Genomic DNA, 18673 nt, shown 5'->3' with positions numbered 1-18673 from the left:
AACGAGAGTTAGTGAGTAATCCGAGTGATAATTAACCATGTTTAAAGGTGTAGAATTTACCTTGCCATAGATTGACATCCGCATCACAAAAGGTACGTACAGCTATGCCACCTATGTGCATCTCCTTTTTCACAGTATTTATGATTAAATCCTGCACCACCCCCATAACATTTCGGTGGTCGCCATTGTTATCAAAGAAGCTTTTATCGATGATGACGGCTGTTTAAAAAAATTCTTTTTCACTGAACTTAACTCGATTTTATTTCTTTCTAAGGATAATAACACCATCAAAGGATAATATCACTTGGAAGAAAAATTTCTTTTACGTTTTGTTTTAAGAGGAAAATCACTCGTACCCATAGTAGCGTTGGCGGTAATTAGAGATGGAAAATTGTTGTAACTATCCCCATAATTGACACACCAGAGGAGCAAGAGAACCGATATCATTTCTATTGACGAACTAAAATAACAGCGCGTCGTATTGTTCGTACGGTATATAACCGAGGACACCTGTGAATAATGTATCACTTCATTAGTTTGGCCGATTCGTTATTACAGGCTGAGCTGATCGCGATCACGAGCCGTATACCGAGCAAGCCTAATGCAACTCGATGCACCGCGAATCACAAGAAAGGTCAGTTCTTTAATAACTAACTACCGAACGATCGAACCCCCGTGAAATTGAAACGAGACATTGTTTAGCCTAGTTGCGTGCGCTATCGAACTCATCGCGAAACTCACCCTAAGCTTTTCAATATTATAATGTTCTGAGAAAAATTTATCAAAATGAAAGATATAGACGAGAAATCAGATATGTATAATCCTTGAAAGTCGATAAAGTGAAGAGATTATATCCATATTATAAAAATGAAAGTCTCCGTTACAGGCACGTAAACAATTTTGTTCGCGTTATAATTTATTTATCATATTGTTTGAGATAATAATGAGATAATGTCTCGCTCATGAATATACTTTTTATATTTTTATCTTTGAAATGTTTCTAACATTGTGTATCTATACGTACTGTATTACAGTTCCAAGAATTACTAAAAATTGAAGGAAATAGAGGTATGAAACAAATTGAAGGAACATCGAATAGCACTTTGGATCGGTCTGCATGCAAAGTATCGATACCGAGTAATGTTATTACACATTTCGTTTGCGCGCGCGTTTGTCACAGCCAAGAGACAATTGTATTGTTTCATATCGGTTGGTGTACCACTTCCGTATAACGAAACCAGAGATAAAGCCTAATTGCGTCGGTTGCATTATTCCAAGCCTACGCGTCGACGTCGTTAATAAGAAAAAATCATCCATAGCTTGGTGATTTTATACTTCATCGCAGGAGCGTTTCAAATTCCTTTTGTTCGGTGTCGTACTTTGTTCCACTTTCGACTCGATGACTACACGCTATTATGTGTTACATACCAAGGAAAATAATTATAGATTCTTACTTTAAATACTTTTATCGAAGGTAAAATTAATTATTACAATACATATCATATTAAAAATTAAACGACTGATAATGGAAAGTAGAGAAAAATGTAATTATTATCGTCGTTTAGGAACGGAAGTCGATGTGTCGCAACTCACAACGCTTATCTACGACCAAGTCTTGCGTCTGGAAAGAAAGCAAACAATCCTCGATTTAAATCACCTCCCGTTTCGTTTTGCATTGATTACAGTCTGGAATTCTCGACGTCAGATCAAACGAAATAACTCAGATATAACACACGATGCGTGATAAAAATTTTTTACAAACAAAGCTTAGAAGTTGACGAGTTAAAAGAAAGAAAGCATAAAGAGAGAAGGCAAAGAAGAGGCGCGAGAGTTATCTCTCGGGAATAGTCCGCGCTTCTATGTCCGTTCGTGACAATTCGGGCGACGTCGTACGGTCGGAGGACGTGCATGCCTCTATTACCCGACAGTTGACTCCGAATGTGTCGGGGAATCATGCAAGAACAGTACAATCTGTGTCGGTATATACCGTACACGACGTATCCGTGCGACACGTACACATAGAGACGAACGAATATTTTCTCCTCGGGAAATCTAGTCGACGTTAAAGACGTCGGGCTTAAAGCTTTTGTGAAATGTCAAGCACCGTACATTATAATGGGTTGAATGTGTTCGCGAAAACTGTCAAACTAAACGTAAACGATAGAGCACCATTCGAAAGCAGAGGCGAACCAGTGAGAGGAATAGCACGGACGGGAAAAAGTGGGAGTGAAAGTGGAAAAATTCACTTTTTCAAAATTATACGAGGAGCAAAGGAACGTTCCTAGTAATACGTGAGGCTGCTGATGTTTCGCAAAAAACGATGGAGCCCGAGGAACCTCTGTTACAAGGGATCCTGCTGTTACCACCGCAGGGAATGTTAGGCCAGCTCAAGGTTGGTTAACGTTACTATGAATAAATGTTTGTTTCGAATTCTCGCGATCCATTGACAAATTGGTTTTTCCCATTTACTTATTTATTTATCTGTATCTTTCAAAGAAATATTTGTTATCGGTGGCCACCGATTAGTGATCAACGAATTAACCTAAAACTCGCGCGATAAGTTCCAGACATTTCAAGCGTGTGCAACAACGCTGAATCGATCTTGGCATACGTCATTCTTGATTCATACTAATAGTTGCGATTTTTCAAATGCACAAAATCTGTTTCTTTTCAGCCTTTTTAACATTAAAATATTTATATCGAAAGGCAATTACGTTGTTTATATCTTTTACAGAAATCTTGGCACAAAAGATTCTGTCAGCTGTTTAGGACTAGTAACTATGGGATCAAACGTGTAGAAATTTATGATAATCAAGAAGAAGCTATATTGCAGTTACATGCTCCTCGCATCATCACTTTAGATGCATGCATTAAAATAGCACCTAGCAATCAGTCACATGTATTTATTGTAAGTAAACATTTAACACGAGATTTAATATTTAGCAAACAATGAAATGAAATAATTCAGTTTCTTATTTTTGCTGTATATAGGTTGTGACTAAATCAGGAATTCATTATTTTGGATGCTATTCGGAATCTGATATGAGTCATTGGATCACTGCATTCCAATTAGTGGCATTTAAAGATAGTGTGTCTAATCAAACAATAGAGGAAAACAACGACTTGTACTGTACCAGTGGAGAAGGAGTATTTTCTGTGAAAGTGGTAGAAACAGATGCATCTAAGCGATGTGGTTTAGAAACTAGAAACTATACACTTGTAGTAGCTGCGGTTGATATTAAATTAATGGATGGAGATGTAGTTCTATTTACTTGGCCATATCGATATATCAGAAGATATGGTTACAAAGATGGAAAATTTATTTTTGAAGCAGGACGAAAATGTGAATCCGGGGAAGGTTCTTTTCGCTTGGAACACAGCAGTCAACAAGAAATTTTTCGTTGTATGTATTCCAAGATGAGGTCAATGAAAAAGTTAATGAATGAAGAAAACAATGCTAACATTGATTGTAATGATGCTCAATATCATGCAGCCTTATCGATGGAAGCTGGATCTAGAGCAGCCTTACCCCCTTCTCCAAATAGCTCTGCTAACTTAATTGATATTGACTTTTCACCGCAAAATTCACAGAAACAGTCGACTTCATCATCTAATTTAGATACTAGTTCATCTTCTAAACCGTCTTTGTGTATCGGGAAACAGAAACCCGCGAAACCACCGCGAAAATACGTTTTCACCAGTTTGTTAGACAAAAAAAGCGTAGATCCCGAAGTATCAGAGTTGCCTGCCTGTGGAGAATATAAAGCATTAAATCGCGATAATTCGCCAGAGATGTCTCAAAAAACGATAGGAAGTTCCATATTAGATGACGAAGAAAGACATCCTTATGACCTAGTAGAAGTAAGAAATGATGCATGGAAAACTCATGGTATTGACAATATACATCACACAGAGAGATTAAACTCGTTGTTGCATAGTGATAAAGACAAAGAAAACGAGGATGATTTCCAATACGAAACGATGATGCCTGTTATATCGTCCCAAAGCTCTTCAAAGAGTAAGTCTAGTATTACGGATAGTCCAGTGACTTCGACGACTAATCATGTACCCAATGATGAATCTGATTACGACAAATTGGAGCATTTTGGTTCTGCAACTAAAATTACTCAAAAGGGCACATTCAAATTTGGAAACTTTAATAGCGTGTCCCAAAATTCACATTCAAATGTATCTTTAAATACTTCCGTTGCTGATACCAGCACTGCGTGGTCCAATTATGATATTGTTGAAGATATGTCTGCTGTTAGATTAGCAGATGATAGTCATCTTGGATATGGTGTTATTAGAAAGAAAACAAATCAGTCTGATACTGCATCTACAAGTAGTAATATGGGTCCAAAGCATAAAGTCTTTAATAATAGTGAATATGCAATTGTGTCAAAACCAAAAAGGGTATAAAAAATCCAAAATAATTTCAGTTAATAGCGACTACACAAATATATTAATTATTTCTGCTCCAGAGATTCTTAGTTTTTGAAAATGATAACAAAATACTAGTCTATAGTATGACTAGGATAAGCTGATTTTTATTGTGCTGAATAATGACAAAAATAAACATGCTAATATTTTATAATATCATAAAAGTGCAGAAGTGAAATGACATATTTTTGTGCAAAGATTAGTTTAAGAAGTACTAGTCTACATAATCACTGTCAATTATGTAAGAATAATTATTTTTAGAGACAAGATGATTTTACACATTTTAATAATATTTAAAATATATTATTCAACAAATATTAAATGCTAGTTTATCAATATTATAAATCTGAAAAAAATTGACACTAGTATTTCAAAAATATCAAAATGACTGATTGCAATGAAAAGATACAGTGCCTTATATCACAAAACATAGTCTGATAACAAAGTCAAGCAGAATTTGGAAATTAACTTTGCATGTCATTCCAATATCTGGTGTACTTAGAGATTTTTAATGTTATTAATATCAATAATATTATTACCATAATTAATTATTCATAGTCCATTATTATAATACTATTGCAAGTTGGACAGAAGTAGTGCCTTCAGAGATGTTAAAAGTTTATGATAGAAATTTTTAAAAATATAGGATTTACATATGCATGATAAGGAAAAAGCAATAAATCATTCCTTTTGTTTTTAATACTATATACGTACATATTTTACATATATATATTTGTATTATACATATATACACATTTATAAAAGATTTAATTATTATCTATATATTTCACTGTTAGTAAGAAAAGACATTTTTATAACAAAATATAATATTAAATGTACATATTAATTGATATACACACAAAAATATTCAATGCATAACACAATTAGAAATTTGCCATATAATTTCTACATGTGCCAAGATCTGTCATTTCTTTAAATGAAATTAAATGTTATTGATATTAAATATATATCTAAATTTTTTTCATAAAAAAAAATACATGTACATTTATTACACTGAATGAAGAGGCAACTCTTACAGAATGAAGAGGCAAATCTTACAGAATTTGCATCATCTGATCTGAGGAACTTTGTTCAAGAATATATATTTTTTACCAAATTGTATATATTAGAAATATTATTTACATGTAGTATACAAACGCACAGTAGAAACAATGCTGTTCTTTTTTAGCAATTGTAACACGAAGGATCAAAAAACATTTAAGTCTTTCTATATCAACCAAACTTTGGATATTATTGTTTCTTCACAATTATAACATAGCATTAAAAATACACATAGTCTACAATAAATTTAAAAGTATCTACATTTATTTAGATATATTTATGTCAATTTTGTCAAAATAAAAACTCCGCTTCCTGAACAACATATCCTACGATTCTTCTGTAGATTTAACCTTCTTATTTTGTTCGTGTGTTTCATTTTGCTCTTCTATTAAACGCTGTTCTCTTTCTTTATTATGTTGAATCAAATCATATTCCTCTTTAGCGACAGCCTCGAGATATCCATCAACATCATTTTGAATTTTTCGTACGGTCTCTCCTTTTGCCGCCAATATTTTTTCGATATTCCTTTTGTTCTTTAAATCCTCGAACCACCCAAGATTATCAGCAATTAAGTGATTATTCTTGCAGCCGTCACAGCGAATTATAACTACTCCTTTTTCGTATGCTAGTTTCGATATAACTTTCCCATTTCGATAGTTACATTTTTTACATGTAAACATCACCTTTAGTTTTCCTACAACTTTGCCGAGTATATGTTTGTTAGAATCTTCTTCTTTGTTCTCTTCCGATAATTTGCTAAGATTCGTGTTCATCCGTATAAAAATTGGTTTGTGTAGACTGACATCAAGTTTATCTTTCGAAATCAATGGAATCTGAGATAAATTTATAGGTTCTCTCGTAAGAACCAGTCGTGTTCCACATCGAAGTATTTGTCGCAACGGAAACATGCTGATTTTTCTTCTTTTTTACCAGATCTTTTATTATAGGTACACTGTCATTTATTGAAAATATCATTTACTAAATTTCTTTTAAATTGTAATGATATTACCATTGATTAAACCAATTATTCATCACTTGTGTACATACTACAATATCTTTATTTCACGTACATGTTGATACGTTTACACGTGACCAGAAAGTCATGACTATTAATGTTGTGAGATTTAATATCATTTTCGTGACACTGTATGCATACTCCCTCTGCTGAACACTGCATAAAATAACTCGCGCCAAATTTAAATTATAAAGTGGTGTAGCTGAAAGAATGAACAGAGAAAATTTGTCCAAATTAAATTTAAATTTTACATTGTAAAATTACAGAATTACGTAAATTACTATACAAAAAATTGTAAACTAATTGAAAAATTATAGAACTATTGTAAACTTGCAAATTGATTTGAATAAAACCATCTTATTTTGCAAATGGACAAAGCACTTAATTATTTAAAACCTTCCCAAACCCCATAGGTTTAAGGAATAAGTTACAAGAAATAAAACAGGAGTTCGAGAAAATAGGTAAGTATCGATTAGGTATTGGTAAGTATTGGTAAGTATTAAGAGAACAAAATAACATAACAGGTATCCCAAATCTTTTGAAATCTCTGCATATGACGAAATTTTCTGAGAAACTTCAAAAGCACAAAATTGTCCGGCCTATTTTACGATTTTGTATCAGGAGAACATGATAGCATAAGAGGTGGCACGATTTAGGCGATTCTTGGAAATTACGTCACTTTCTAGGAATTTTTCAGAACCGAGATTCTCAAGATTTCGACTAATTTCTGGCCTGATTTCGTGATTTTGTACCAGGAGAACATGATAGCATAAGAGGTGGCACGATTTAGGCGATTCTTGGAAATTACGTCACTTTCTAGGAATTTTTCAGAACCGAGATTCTCAAGATTTCGACTAATTTCTGGCCCGATTTCGTGATTTTGTACCAGGAGAACATGATAGCATAAGAGGTGGCACGATTTAGGCGATTCTTGGAAATTACGTCACTTTCTAGGAATTTTTCAGAACCGAGATTCTCAAGATTTCGACTAATTTCTGGCCCGATTTCGTGATTTTGTACCAGAAGAACATGATAGCATAAGAGGTGGCACGATTTAGGCGATTCTTGGAAATTACGTCACTTTCTAGGAATTTTTAAGAACCGAGATTCTCAAGATTTCGACTAATTTCTGGCCTGATTTCGTGATTTTGTATCAGGAGAACATGATAAATAACGAGATTGTAAAATGCTGTTAAACTACAATCACTTATTGAAACTCCTTCCACATATATTTTATATAATTATTTTACAATAAATACTCTTATTTTTCATTGTATAACCATTTCCAAGAAGATCGTTGGTTCTGGTTGATGTTGGCCGTTGCCGCTGTTCTTTGTCATATCCTGAATGTTGTTTGTGTACTCAATCCAAAAAGAACAATTTATTTCTCGTATTTAATTAAACTTTTAAGCAAGTTTTATGCTTTTACGCTTTTACCCTTCTCTAGCCGACGCGATTCGAATGCATGTTTTCTTTTTTTCTCTCGCCGTACATATGCCATACACATTTCTCCCGCCAAAAGCCCCGAGAAGAAATATGCGTATAGCTCGGTTATTGGTTTTATAGACACTTATTCTTAGTGGGCAATTTTTGATTGACTTCTTAACTAATTACATTGGGGATCTCCCTATCTATCTGTGATTCCAGCTAATACTTCCATCTATCGAATAAAATTAGGTTAAAAGGAAGGTAGGAAGAGGTCTAATTCAGAAAATATAATCATAAAAATAATTATAATTCCTCTGATCATCATAATCATAAAAATAAAATAATTCCTCTGATTATTCTTTTGTACAGAAAGAAATAAAGTGTTGTTCTATTTGTGGGCACTGGAACGCTTACCATAATACATACTGTCTCTATTGCTGTCTTCATCGTATACTATTGTTCTCCTTATCTAACACGAGCATATATACGTATATATCTGTCCTTTGTCGTGCACTGTCGCCCTCTTTGTTTGATAGTAGATATATCTATTCCTGTCGCACACGAGTGCATTCCTTGTTGTACGGACAAGTCATATGCTGCCATCTATTGAAAATAGAAGTAACAATGACTTAGAGAGTATAATAATAGATGGCAGTATATGGCTTGTCAATAGACAAAGTGCGTGATAGTGTTAGATAAGGACAAATATATGCCCCATCGCAGATAAGGAACGCGCTAGTGTGTTATAAAGATAAGTGTATATATCCTGTTAGACAAGGAATGCGTTATCATACGAGGACACCAATAGCAATTAGTTCACCTTTTTCACTGCTAGGTGGTGATAGTGTGTCTTTCCATAGAGATATTTATATGAATCTCTATGGGTCTATTTTAAACAAATATATATACATATATGAAGGAATCCACGTTTAAATTTACCTTCTGTAACCATCTTGTCAGGAAATCTTAAAATGACCAGTACAAGAAATGTAAAAATAGATAATAATCACATTTATATGACACAAAATAGGTACTTAATATAAACTACGTTATATCATTACTATTGATATATATCAAAAGTACTGAATAATTAATATTACATAATTACTGCAATTGTTTACATTAACATGATGCACATGTTTAAAATTAATCAAATCTTACTATTACCAGAGAGGAAATTTCCTCTCTAGTTTTACGCGGTAAGCAATGGTGAATTATCATTGGCCGACAAGATTAACAGATAACTCCAATTTCATTATCATTGTTGCCACTCTTTCCATACTTCATTTACGATGAAATAAGTTTAAACCGTTTAGCGGTGTAAAATTATCATGTTTGAAATAGACATATTTTTGAAGTTTGTAGTTTTTATAAATAATAATCGTTATCGATGTTACGAGTGTAAATAAACGATATGATATCTTTAATTTTTCATAACAAAAAGTATAGTGAAACATTCTGCATGATTGGTAAACACAAAAAAGGAAAATGAATCAGGCTGTAGAATTTTTATGTAATGCGTTGATCACACCTACCCTTATCAATAAGAAGTAAACGATAAATGAAAAAGTGATAAGTACTAAGGTAGCCCTTGTTATACGTAATTATATTTACACAGGTGAAATGTAGTTTCTATATATTTCGATGTAGTTACTATACATATATGTGTGTGGTACTATGTATGTATGTATATATTTACGTACACACATATCGTATATAATGCGCATTTAAGTCGATCCGTAAATACTAACACTTTAATCGTTTCCTGCGAACCTTTTATGAATGAGGAAGGTCATACATTTTTAAATTAAAATGACTAACAAATTTAATCGATCATATTAACAAGGTTTTAGTAAAGGTAAGACAAGATATTTTGTTAAATCTTTATTATATTTAACATAATAGAGGTAACAGTTTTATAATAGGCATAATTTCATAAATATACGTATACATTTGTAAAATATAGTAGAAGTAAGAAATAACCTTTAATACTTTCTTCTTTTTATTTTTTATTACAACTACACTGGTCACCAGATTTGCAAGTGCATGTGGCTGCAAAACAAAATACAAAAATAAGATTAGTGTAAAGTATCTAATGCCAATTTATTTATAATAAATATTAAGTATAACAAAATGTGAAACAGAAAGTAATTCATGACTTCAAAAATTGTTTTAATATTTTGAGCAACAAATTTTCAAACAAATATTTCGTGTAAGTAACAAAACCCATTGGAGATGGTAATTTAACCGACCTATAGAATGAACTGGCACTAACAATAGTCATGGTTAAGCGGTCGTTGGCCGAGTTTACAAAAAAACAGAGCAAAATGAGATCGAAGAATCGTTACCACATTCCCTCGAATATTTTTTGTATTTTGTTATAAGACTAAAAAATAAACTATAATTCTTTTAACATATCGTTTGAAAATTTTAATTTAAACTAAAAATTATTGTATTACCTGCGCTCGAGGAATCGCCGCATTTGCATTTCTCGCCACATTGACATTGTTGAGATTTGTCTGCAATAAAAAGTAAAGTATAATTAAATTATTAGATTTCAGTATTTATAGGTATTTAAAAGGTAGGTTAGGTAATTATAGGTATAAACCAATAAAGCTAACCGCGAATTATGAAAACTCCAAAAAAATTGCGCGTAATTCTAGAAATTTCAATTATCTCACATTTATTTGCATAAAACGAAACTATGTGAAAATATCAAAATGCATTAATACACGTTGCATTTAAAAAAAAATAATTTGGAAAGCAGTTGCTACAAGTATAAAAAAAACAATTCGACAATTGTTAATAATTACAAGTGAAAAATATTATAAATGAACATGTCAAAATATATGTAGGAAATTAAGAAACATTGATACTGAAAATGTTAGCACTCGAATAAAAGCGAATAGGATTACTAAAAGTTTTACAATAATTTAGTGAATTGCACATTCAATCAATGAAATTGCACATTAAATTGCAAAATTCCATCAGATCGTCATATAACGTAAGGAAATAGTTTCTGAGAAATAGAAGTAATTCCTACCTGAGCCCTTTTCGCAAGTTGGTCCTGGCATTTTGTAGTTTGTAAGGAGTTACTTGGTTCGATTTACTTGCAAGCTGAATATGAACTTAGTTCCGACACTTTCGGCGTACCTGTTTGAATTTATCGATCATCTCCTACTATGAGCGTTCTTATAGTAACGTATATCAGCGGCGTGTGCAACTAGCGTAGTGCGCATGCGCGCCATGTGCAAATCAGGAAGCATACTACTAATTCACCCCGGCTTCCTGTATTAAAGTTAGAATTTCGGAATTTCAGATATTCTTGAAATTGCATCAACATCTGCCACATTTTTCTAATATGATAATAGCTAAATAGCAACTGTTTAACTTTCTATTCGGGGCACATAGATACACAATTTACATCCCTGAACTGGTGCAACACGAAACCAATGAATCACATTACACGTTATGCAATATTACGAGATAAGAACATTAGTATTACCGGAGTCGAGTACTACAATGAATTAAAGTTCATTCTAGAAACTTTATGCGAAGAATCGAATAATGTCTTGTAATTAAACTGAATGAACAACTGAATTTCTTTCTATCCTTTCCCCAAAGTCTGTCAGAAAGCATAATTAAGCAAATATCATAATAAATATTTCGTTCGTATGTATGTCGTTTTACGAGTATATTTAATGGGAAGTAAAAATAGTAAAGTTCGTTACGAACTTCTTAAGAATACAGAAAACATTAAATTAAGTGAGATTAAATGTATTTTATCAAAAATTATTACTATATGCCATAATAAAAATATGAAATATTAGTTTTATTGCAAATATTTAAATAGAATTTAAACATTTATCGAGTTGCTACTAAAATTCGTTTTTCCGGCTGCTTCTTTAACATGTATGAATTCATCCTCTGATTGTAAACCATGGTAAACCATAAACGATCTGTTCTAACATGTACATTTTTTATAAGCTGCATATCTGTAGCTCTTATATATTATATATCCACTGGTGACATTATAGTGTTATAATTCAACCGATATAAGCCTTCTGCATGTGAACTTTTTAAAATCTGCCTTACCTTTATATTCTGTACAAGAGTGTTCATGTTAGGAAAATATATTTTTTCTTTCTACAATTCTTATTTAGAGGAGAATAGAGTATATATATAAAGCAGAATAGAGCATACTTAAAGAAGGTGTGGCAAAAGGTAATGATTTAACAATGGTGATATATAAAAAAGAATGATAATTTACATTTGGACATAAATTACATTTTTTTTTGCTTTATGATTTTTTAATATTTTCTGTCTTAAAAATTATATCTTTCTCATATTTAGGATCAGAGCCTCGTTTGTACGCAAGCAGCGCTTTGCATATTGCATTCCGGACGACTTGCCACCCTTATTTGAATTGGCGAACTGGTATTGCGCTCAAAGTCCAAATGCATAATTAATCGGATTATCAATTACAGAAAATTTAATCTAACCTATGCGTGTATATCAGATTTGAACCTTCGGTCTTTAATTATTTTGAATCTTTAACATTTTACGTCTTTCAATATGTTTATGCTGTGTACAAAGATATAGACGACCGGTCAAGTGAATTCTCGTTGGTGAAATGGCATGGAAGTCGGTAAACTCTGTTTGAAACTGGCAAACTCAATCGTCCTCTCTATTTTACGATCATAGCAAAGACCAAAACGGGCTGTGTAAATCTCGCTAAGGTGCCCATGTCATTTGCAAATAAAAAGCTAATTAACAAGATTGATTTGTTAACTTTTATGGTCACAGTTTCTGAATTAAATCCTGAGCTTTTTTCCTACATTTCATTAAACCTATGAAATGCATAAATAAAGATATACAAATTCTATTCGATAGATAGAAGCACTATTCTGTACCTGTTTCGTGTTCTGTACCTCGTACATGTATGTACCTCGTAAATGTGAAATCATATTAACACTAAGTGACTTTATAGTTATGATACCGAATGTTAGAACACTTATGTAGTATATTACGTAAGTACATAATGTACTTGTAATACATTCTATTGCTGCTTGTCTCCCTCTTAAAGAGAAAAGTCATGACTTTGTGCGACGTGGAAACGTATCATGACTGTTCTAATGGGCTTCAAGCATTTTACCTGTCCTTAACCATTGGTCATAAAAATTATGTGACAAAAAATGCTTGCATGTTGCTCTATCTATATTTCGTCACGATGTCTGTGATAATCTTATGACATGATATAACGTAGATATAAATATTATTGTACGTCCGTTTTTCCTAGAATGTTAACATACTTAAATTGATAACCTATCGACTACTAGAAGAAAAATTTATTTTTTATCCAAAAATCTATTGATTTTGGATATTATCAATATCTCAACAGTTAAGGAAAATGTCATGTTTTGTTAATTGTTTTCGTTTATTTTGATCAGTTTTTATTTCAGAAACTTTTGATTTCTTTTTGCAGTGATAAATAGGATATGCCTAACGTTGGTAATAATGACTGTCAGACGAAAATTCGCTGCATATTCAGCGAACAGCAAAATGGCCAAAGGATGACAACATACGGCTGTCAGTTGAAGGAGAAAGTTGATATTTTGAAGAGAATTAAAGGAAAATGTCTCACATTCAGTATGTGGACGAATTGGTCAAGGAATATCTGCTCTTCAGAGGTTTTAGCCAAACCTTGAAAGCTTTTGATAACGACTTGAAAGCCGAGAAAGAGAAAGGCTTTAGGGTGAGCTTGTAAGGAATTATGATAGAGAAAGTGAGAAAGTGAAACAAAAATATACGAAAACAATGTCTACGAATTTCATTTAGTTAACGAAACTACAATAAAAAAAATTAAAACTTAAATTTAGTCTCTTATAGTCACTTCTAAATACCTTATAATGTTTACATTCCTTAATTTCAGGCAAACTGATATAATTCTAGCAAAGATTTTCATTATTTTTTTTATCAGGTTGATAAGATCGTCGATCAATTGATGCAATACATATACAATTATGACCTAGCATCTTTAAGAGAATTATGGGGACATTTAGACATGAGGATGTTCTCCCGTTTGGAAAGTCATTTTACACCAGCTGTGAGAAAACTAGAGAATGCTGTTCTAAAAATGTACTTGGTTAATGCAGCAGTAAACAATAAACAAGATCGGATTCAAGAATTTTTTACAAAAATGACACCAGAGTTACAAGGACATTCAGAGTGGAAAGAATGGTTTGGTAGGACAAAATTTTATTGATAGAAAAGTAGAAAAAATGTATTTTACATTTTATTATTTTTTTGTAATTTTTACAGCATTGCCATTTGTTAAAAATCCCGAAGACAATCCAGCATACTCTGTACATTTTAGTAGACAATGGCAGGACACTATGTTAGTGTCCCTGCACAATTTCCTTGCTACTATTTTTCAAGTAGGTGAAAGGTATTTTGCATCGTGCCTCTCATTTATGAATCTTACCATTTTGATATCATAGAAAAATATATTAATTTTAACTTTACAATGAACAAAATGTAGTAATATATTTATATATTTAACCACATTGTATATAATTTAATTTTAATTCGTACGAATTATAGTGTATGCCTCAACCGACGTTGCTTGCGATAGACGAGGACACAAATAGATTGAAACGGCTTCAAGAAGAGAATGAAGTATTGAAACAACGTTTAAGCGAGTCTGTTAAGATAGAAAATGTAATGGATGTGAATCCAGGACCAGCTCCTCAGCATCCACCACTCATGGATGACTTTTACATTATAGCACAGTAAATATTTTAATTTACCGTTTGATAAACCGATGTAATTCAACGTGCTACACCATTTACTAACATTTTCCTTGCTCCTCAAACAGAGAATCTCCTTTATTAGAAAATCCGAAAACCTTAAGGAATCTCATAAGAAATATAGGCGGCGGTTCCAGTCCAATTTTAAGTAGAAAGCCTGGGACAAGTATAAGAAAAGTAGTAGAACCGGAAATGACATCAACAAAAAGAACCAATACGAAAGGAAAAATACATTCGATCAATAAATCGGAACCTGTTAGTAAAAGAAGTATTAGTTGTGATTCGAGATTAACAAGCTCTAGAAAAAGAGATTCGTCTATCGATGCAGTAGCTGAGCGGAAGGCTAAAGATAAAATCGATTCCACTTACATCCTTCTTAGTCAGGTAAAATGCTAGCTATTTATATAGAAAATATTTTAGAAATTTTTATAATAAGTTTCATTTCCAGGAGGAGTATACGGAACATAAAACGTCAATAATTCAATGTAAAAGTAATGCAAGTGGCTCCTATGTAGCTACAGGTGATGCAGACGGTATTATTAAAGTATGGACCCCGATACCTTCACCAAAGTAATTACTTTCAATATTTACAGTATTAGTTTTATAGCAGAATTTTGCGTAAATGTAATCATGCTTTTTTTCAATTCAATAGAACTGTTACTACATTTATCTCTGCTCCAGCAAACTCAAACAAAGCAATTACTGCGTTAGACTGGATATCAAAAAATGAGCGTTATTTTTTACACGGTGATAACAATGGATTGATTCAATTACATGATACTCGTGATTGCAAAACCTTATGGGACATTCAACATGAGAATTCTCGAATCATTACTTTGTTATGCAATCCAACGGAATCCACATTCGTATGTTCCGTATCAGATTCGAACGAAGGAAAATTATTATTGTACGACATAAAAACAAGAAAACTAGAAAGAACTTTACCTATGGAACAAAATGTAACTGCGTTGTGTTCCGCATTTAATCACAATGGGCAGCTCCTTATCACAGGGTTATCCAATGGAAATATTTTAATACATGATTTAAGACGGAACGAAATTATCGATAATATAAGCTGTCATTCGAGTCCAGTTATTGATATAGAACTAATTAATGACTATACAAATATCTGTACACAAAGTGAGGATGGAAAATTGTGTCAAAGAAGTTTGAATCATTCAGGAAAGATTTTATGGGAAACGAAAATCAAGGTAGAGAAGAACACAGTTCATGGAAAATTGTTTACTTTTGACCAAAGCGGTAACTATATGCTACTTTGTACACAAACTGGAGGAAATATATATAAAGTACGTAATTTTTATTGTCTACTGATTTTTTAAGGAATTGATAGTTCTGTTCTTCAACTACTGAATATAAATTTTCAGATGCCACCAGGTGCACAAGCAAAGATTTTAGAATTAGGCGGACACAAAGGTACACTTTGCTGCGACTGGTCTACTGCTAATCAATCCGGAACGTGTATAACTGGTGGCGCGGAAGGGAAAGTACGCGTGTCGACGTTGCTCTCACCATGATACAGAAGCAAAATTAGTATCTGTGTGAATTCATGAAGTAATGTGTAAAATTTCTAAGACTAGCTCAAATTTGTAGATATTAAATATATATCTAGAATACTGAACGTTAAGAGGAAACTTTTTAATCATTATGTTGCATAATGAAATCATTTAAAAAAAAAATATTCAAAGTAAGGTAAAATTAAAGAAAAGATCCAAATATTTTATGAAGAGTACAATGAAAGCAAACGTATCATGCGTTAATGCAAAATCAAGTGTATTATAATCCTATCTATAAAATGGAATCAGGGACTACCAATTGTAAAATGTACAGGAACTAATATAATTGTAAAAAAAGGATACATAAGGTACCTATGAATGTCGCGTTAATTAATAGGACACATGATCGAACGACTTTGTAAAAAAAAAATAAAATTCTAATAATTTATGTAGCGATATCATGTGTACACCTAATATTAAAAATCTAAGATACACCTGTAAGAGGTACAGGAATTTGTCAATAAATATTGGGCAATTTTAAAACACTCCTGTATTTTAATTTAATACACAAAGATTAAAATACACATTTAATCAAATATAAATTTAAAATACTGATAATTTTTTTTATACAAGGCTCCACTTTAGAAGAGCATAAACTTTGCTCCTCTAATTAAATGAAATAAGTTAATCTACTTTATGAAGATAGAAGTTTTAAGTGTGGTTTTCTCATGGACCAACGATTAAATGGACCTGTCATATCTAATTGAGGTGACCAATACCGTCTGAGAGCTTCAATTATTTCTGCAGGTGTTATTGGTTTTGTTACAGCTACCTGCTTAATTATTTTAAAAAAGAGCATAAAAGTATAATACTTCCTTTTATCATAGACTTTGCATGTTTTAAATGATAAATATATCACAAACCTTGCCATGGTAATATGGTTTATAAGTGTACGGATTAACATAACTAAGTCTAAGTCGATCTATAGCATCCCCATATATTTTATTTTGATCCTGTCTTACTAATAGTGCAAAATCTATAATTTGTGCTACTGTTTCATATGCTAAATAACCCAAAATTATATATGCTTGTTTTGTGACTGTTATATCACCTAAATAGCATAATACAAAAATATACTTAAGAGATAAATGAAAATTATTCTTAAGTGTAAGATAGTTAAATACACAAAACTTACTGTCTGGTGCTATCCAATCACTAAATTTGTGTCTATTCTTATTTGCAAAGGATGCATTACGTGCCTTACTGAATTTTAAATATCTAGCTTCATCCATAGACCTTGTCATAATCTCTGCACGAATACATCTTTGTTGTTTAACTTCATCTATAGTAGATGCATCTTCAAGAAGTTCACCAGTATTGTTAATTTGACTAAGGAAATTATGCAGTGGTCCTTTCTTTTTTGATCCATCTATACTTTCATTTTGTACAATATCTTCGGGTAAATCGCTTTCTATTGTTTTATGTATGGAAGACTTAAATTCTTTTAATTCTACAAAATATTGCTAAATGAGAATATATATTATACAAATTTTTATATATTTTATATATTATATATATTATATATATATTATATATATTAAACAAATTTTTTGGTTTGTGATCACATCAAACTTACCTAAATATTTTAGAAGACGCTGCAATTTCACTTTGTTTTTGCGTAATAAGAAAATCAAATCTTCCGCAGAAATACAAATACCCTTCTTCGAATTTCCCCGTTTCTCAGAAATTTCGCAAGCTTTCCTTACTATTGTCCTCATTTGTTGTAAAACAACTTCTTCTATGATTTTCGCAGATTCGATTAATGGTTCACTACTGTCTCCAAAACCATGCATCATCTGTCGAATTTCTGTAAAATATTGTTCCTATTCATATAAAATTTGGAAATCAAAATTTCAAATATCAGAATTTTTTATGGAAGATTGAAATACCGGTAGTGTAATTCACAGGTTCATTTCGAAGGAACTGCGAATCATTCGCTGGTTTAGTAAACGATGCTTCTGTCATAATTACGAATTATTCAACAAGTTTTATCTCAGTGAAATGTAAAAATCATTAAGAAACTTTCTACACAGTATACATGACAGTTGTTTGTGTTGATTTAACAGTGATTAGGTTATGTTCCATATACATGTATGCATGTGTTGTTTATATGATCATGTCTCGTAAACTTACTACCGTTGCTACATAAGTACATACGTATAATCCTCACGATTATTTTGCATTAATATTATTTTATTTTGAATGGTATTAAACTTCATAAGTAAAAGATATCTTGTAACTAGTAATTATTATAATATTGTAATTTAATATTACATAAATAATAATAGTGTAATTTTATATCATATAACAAATAAATATCGGTTGTCAGAGTCTCATGGGGTCAG

At 31.9% G+C, this 18673-nt stretch overlaps 4 protein-coding genes and 1 long non-coding RNA gene across 9 annotated transcripts; 2 read left to right on the top strand and 3 right to left on the bottom strand.

Annotated features, from left to right (window-relative positions):
* The first annotated feature begins 1906 nt into the window (after nt 1–1906).
* On the top strand, nt 1907–5768 carry LOC132912096 (docking protein 1). The gene is made up of 3 exons (XM_060969209.1): nt 1907–2392; nt 2735–2908; nt 2992–5768. Exons 1-3 carry the CDS (start codon nt 2321–2323, stop codon nt 4417–4419), a joined length of 1674 nt encoding a protein of 557 aa, XP_060825192.1. The 5' UTR covers nt 1907–2320; the 3' UTR covers nt 4420–5768.
* Nucleotides 5666–6802, bottom strand: LOC132912097 (uncharacterized). The gene is made up of 2 exons (XM_060969210.1): nt 6550–6802; nt 5666–6454 (listed from the first exon to the last, which is right to left on the bottom strand). Exon 2 carries the CDS (start codon nt 6408–6410, stop codon nt 5829–5831), a length of 582 nt encoding a protein of 193 aa, XP_060825193.1. The 5' UTR covers nt 6411–6454; nt 6550–6802; the 3' UTR covers nt 5666–5828.
* A 3012-nt stretch (nt 6803–9814) lies between these two features.
* LOC132912357 (uncharacterized) lies at nt 9815–13884 on the bottom strand. Of its 3 annotated transcripts, none has more exons than XR_009659193.1 (4): nt 13849–13884; nt 10989–11233; nt 10405–10464; nt 9815–9997 (listed from the first exon to the last, which is right to left on the bottom strand). It is a non-coding gene; the product is annotated as an uncharacterized LOC132912357 (long non-coding RNA). The 3 variants fall into 3 exon arrangements; XR_009659191.1 differs by lacking the exon at nt 13849–13884 and adding an exon at nt 12859–12873 and having other exon boundaries at nt 10989–12795; XR_009659192.1 differs by lacking the exon at nt 13849–13884 and adding an exon at nt 12859–12873.
* LOC132912351 (WD repeat-containing protein 91) lies at nt 13099–16813 on the top strand. Of its 2 annotated transcripts, none has more exons than XM_060969745.1 (8): nt 13099–13700; nt 13926–14190; nt 14267–14382; nt 14549–14736; nt 14823–15138; nt 15203–15324; nt 15407–16061; nt 16140–16813. In XM_060969745.1, exons 1-8 carry the CDS (start codon nt 13581–13583, stop codon nt 16287–16289), a joined length of 1932 nt encoding a protein of 643 aa, XP_060825728.1. In that variant the 5' UTR covers nt 13099–13580; the 3' UTR covers nt 16290–16813. The 2 variants fall into 2 exon arrangements, with proteins under 2 accessions (XP_060825728.1, XP_060825729.1); XM_060969746.1 differs by having other exon boundaries at nt 13585–13700; nt 13878–14190.
* LOC132912354 (transcription initiation protein SPT3 homolog) lies at nt 16804–18607 on the bottom strand. Of its 2 annotated transcripts, none has more exons than XM_060969752.1 (5): nt 18218–18607; nt 17905–18135; nt 17464–17778; nt 17192–17379; nt 16804–17103 (listed from the first exon to the last, which is right to left on the bottom strand). In XM_060969752.1, the coding sequence occupies exons 1-5, from the start codon at nt 18291–18293 to the stop codon at nt 16963–16965; spliced, it is 951 nt and encodes a 316-aa protein (XP_060825735.1). In that variant the 5' UTR covers nt 18294–18607; the 3' UTR covers nt 16804–16962. The 2 variants fall into 2 exon arrangements, with proteins under 2 accessions (XP_060825735.1, XP_060825736.1); XM_060969753.1 differs by having other exon boundaries at nt 16804–17100.
* Nucleotides 18608–18673: the final 66 nt, after the last annotated feature.

Source organism: Bombus pascuorum, chromosome 11, assembly GCF_905332965.1.
Source record: "Bombus pascuorum chromosome 11, iyBomPasc1.1, whole genome shotgun sequence".
NCBI lineage: Eukaryota > Metazoa > Arthropoda > Insecta > Hymenoptera > Apidae > Bombus > Bombus pascuorum.
The sequence above is the reverse complement of the archived record's forward strand: the minus strand, read 5'-3'. Positions and strand labels throughout refer to the sequence as shown.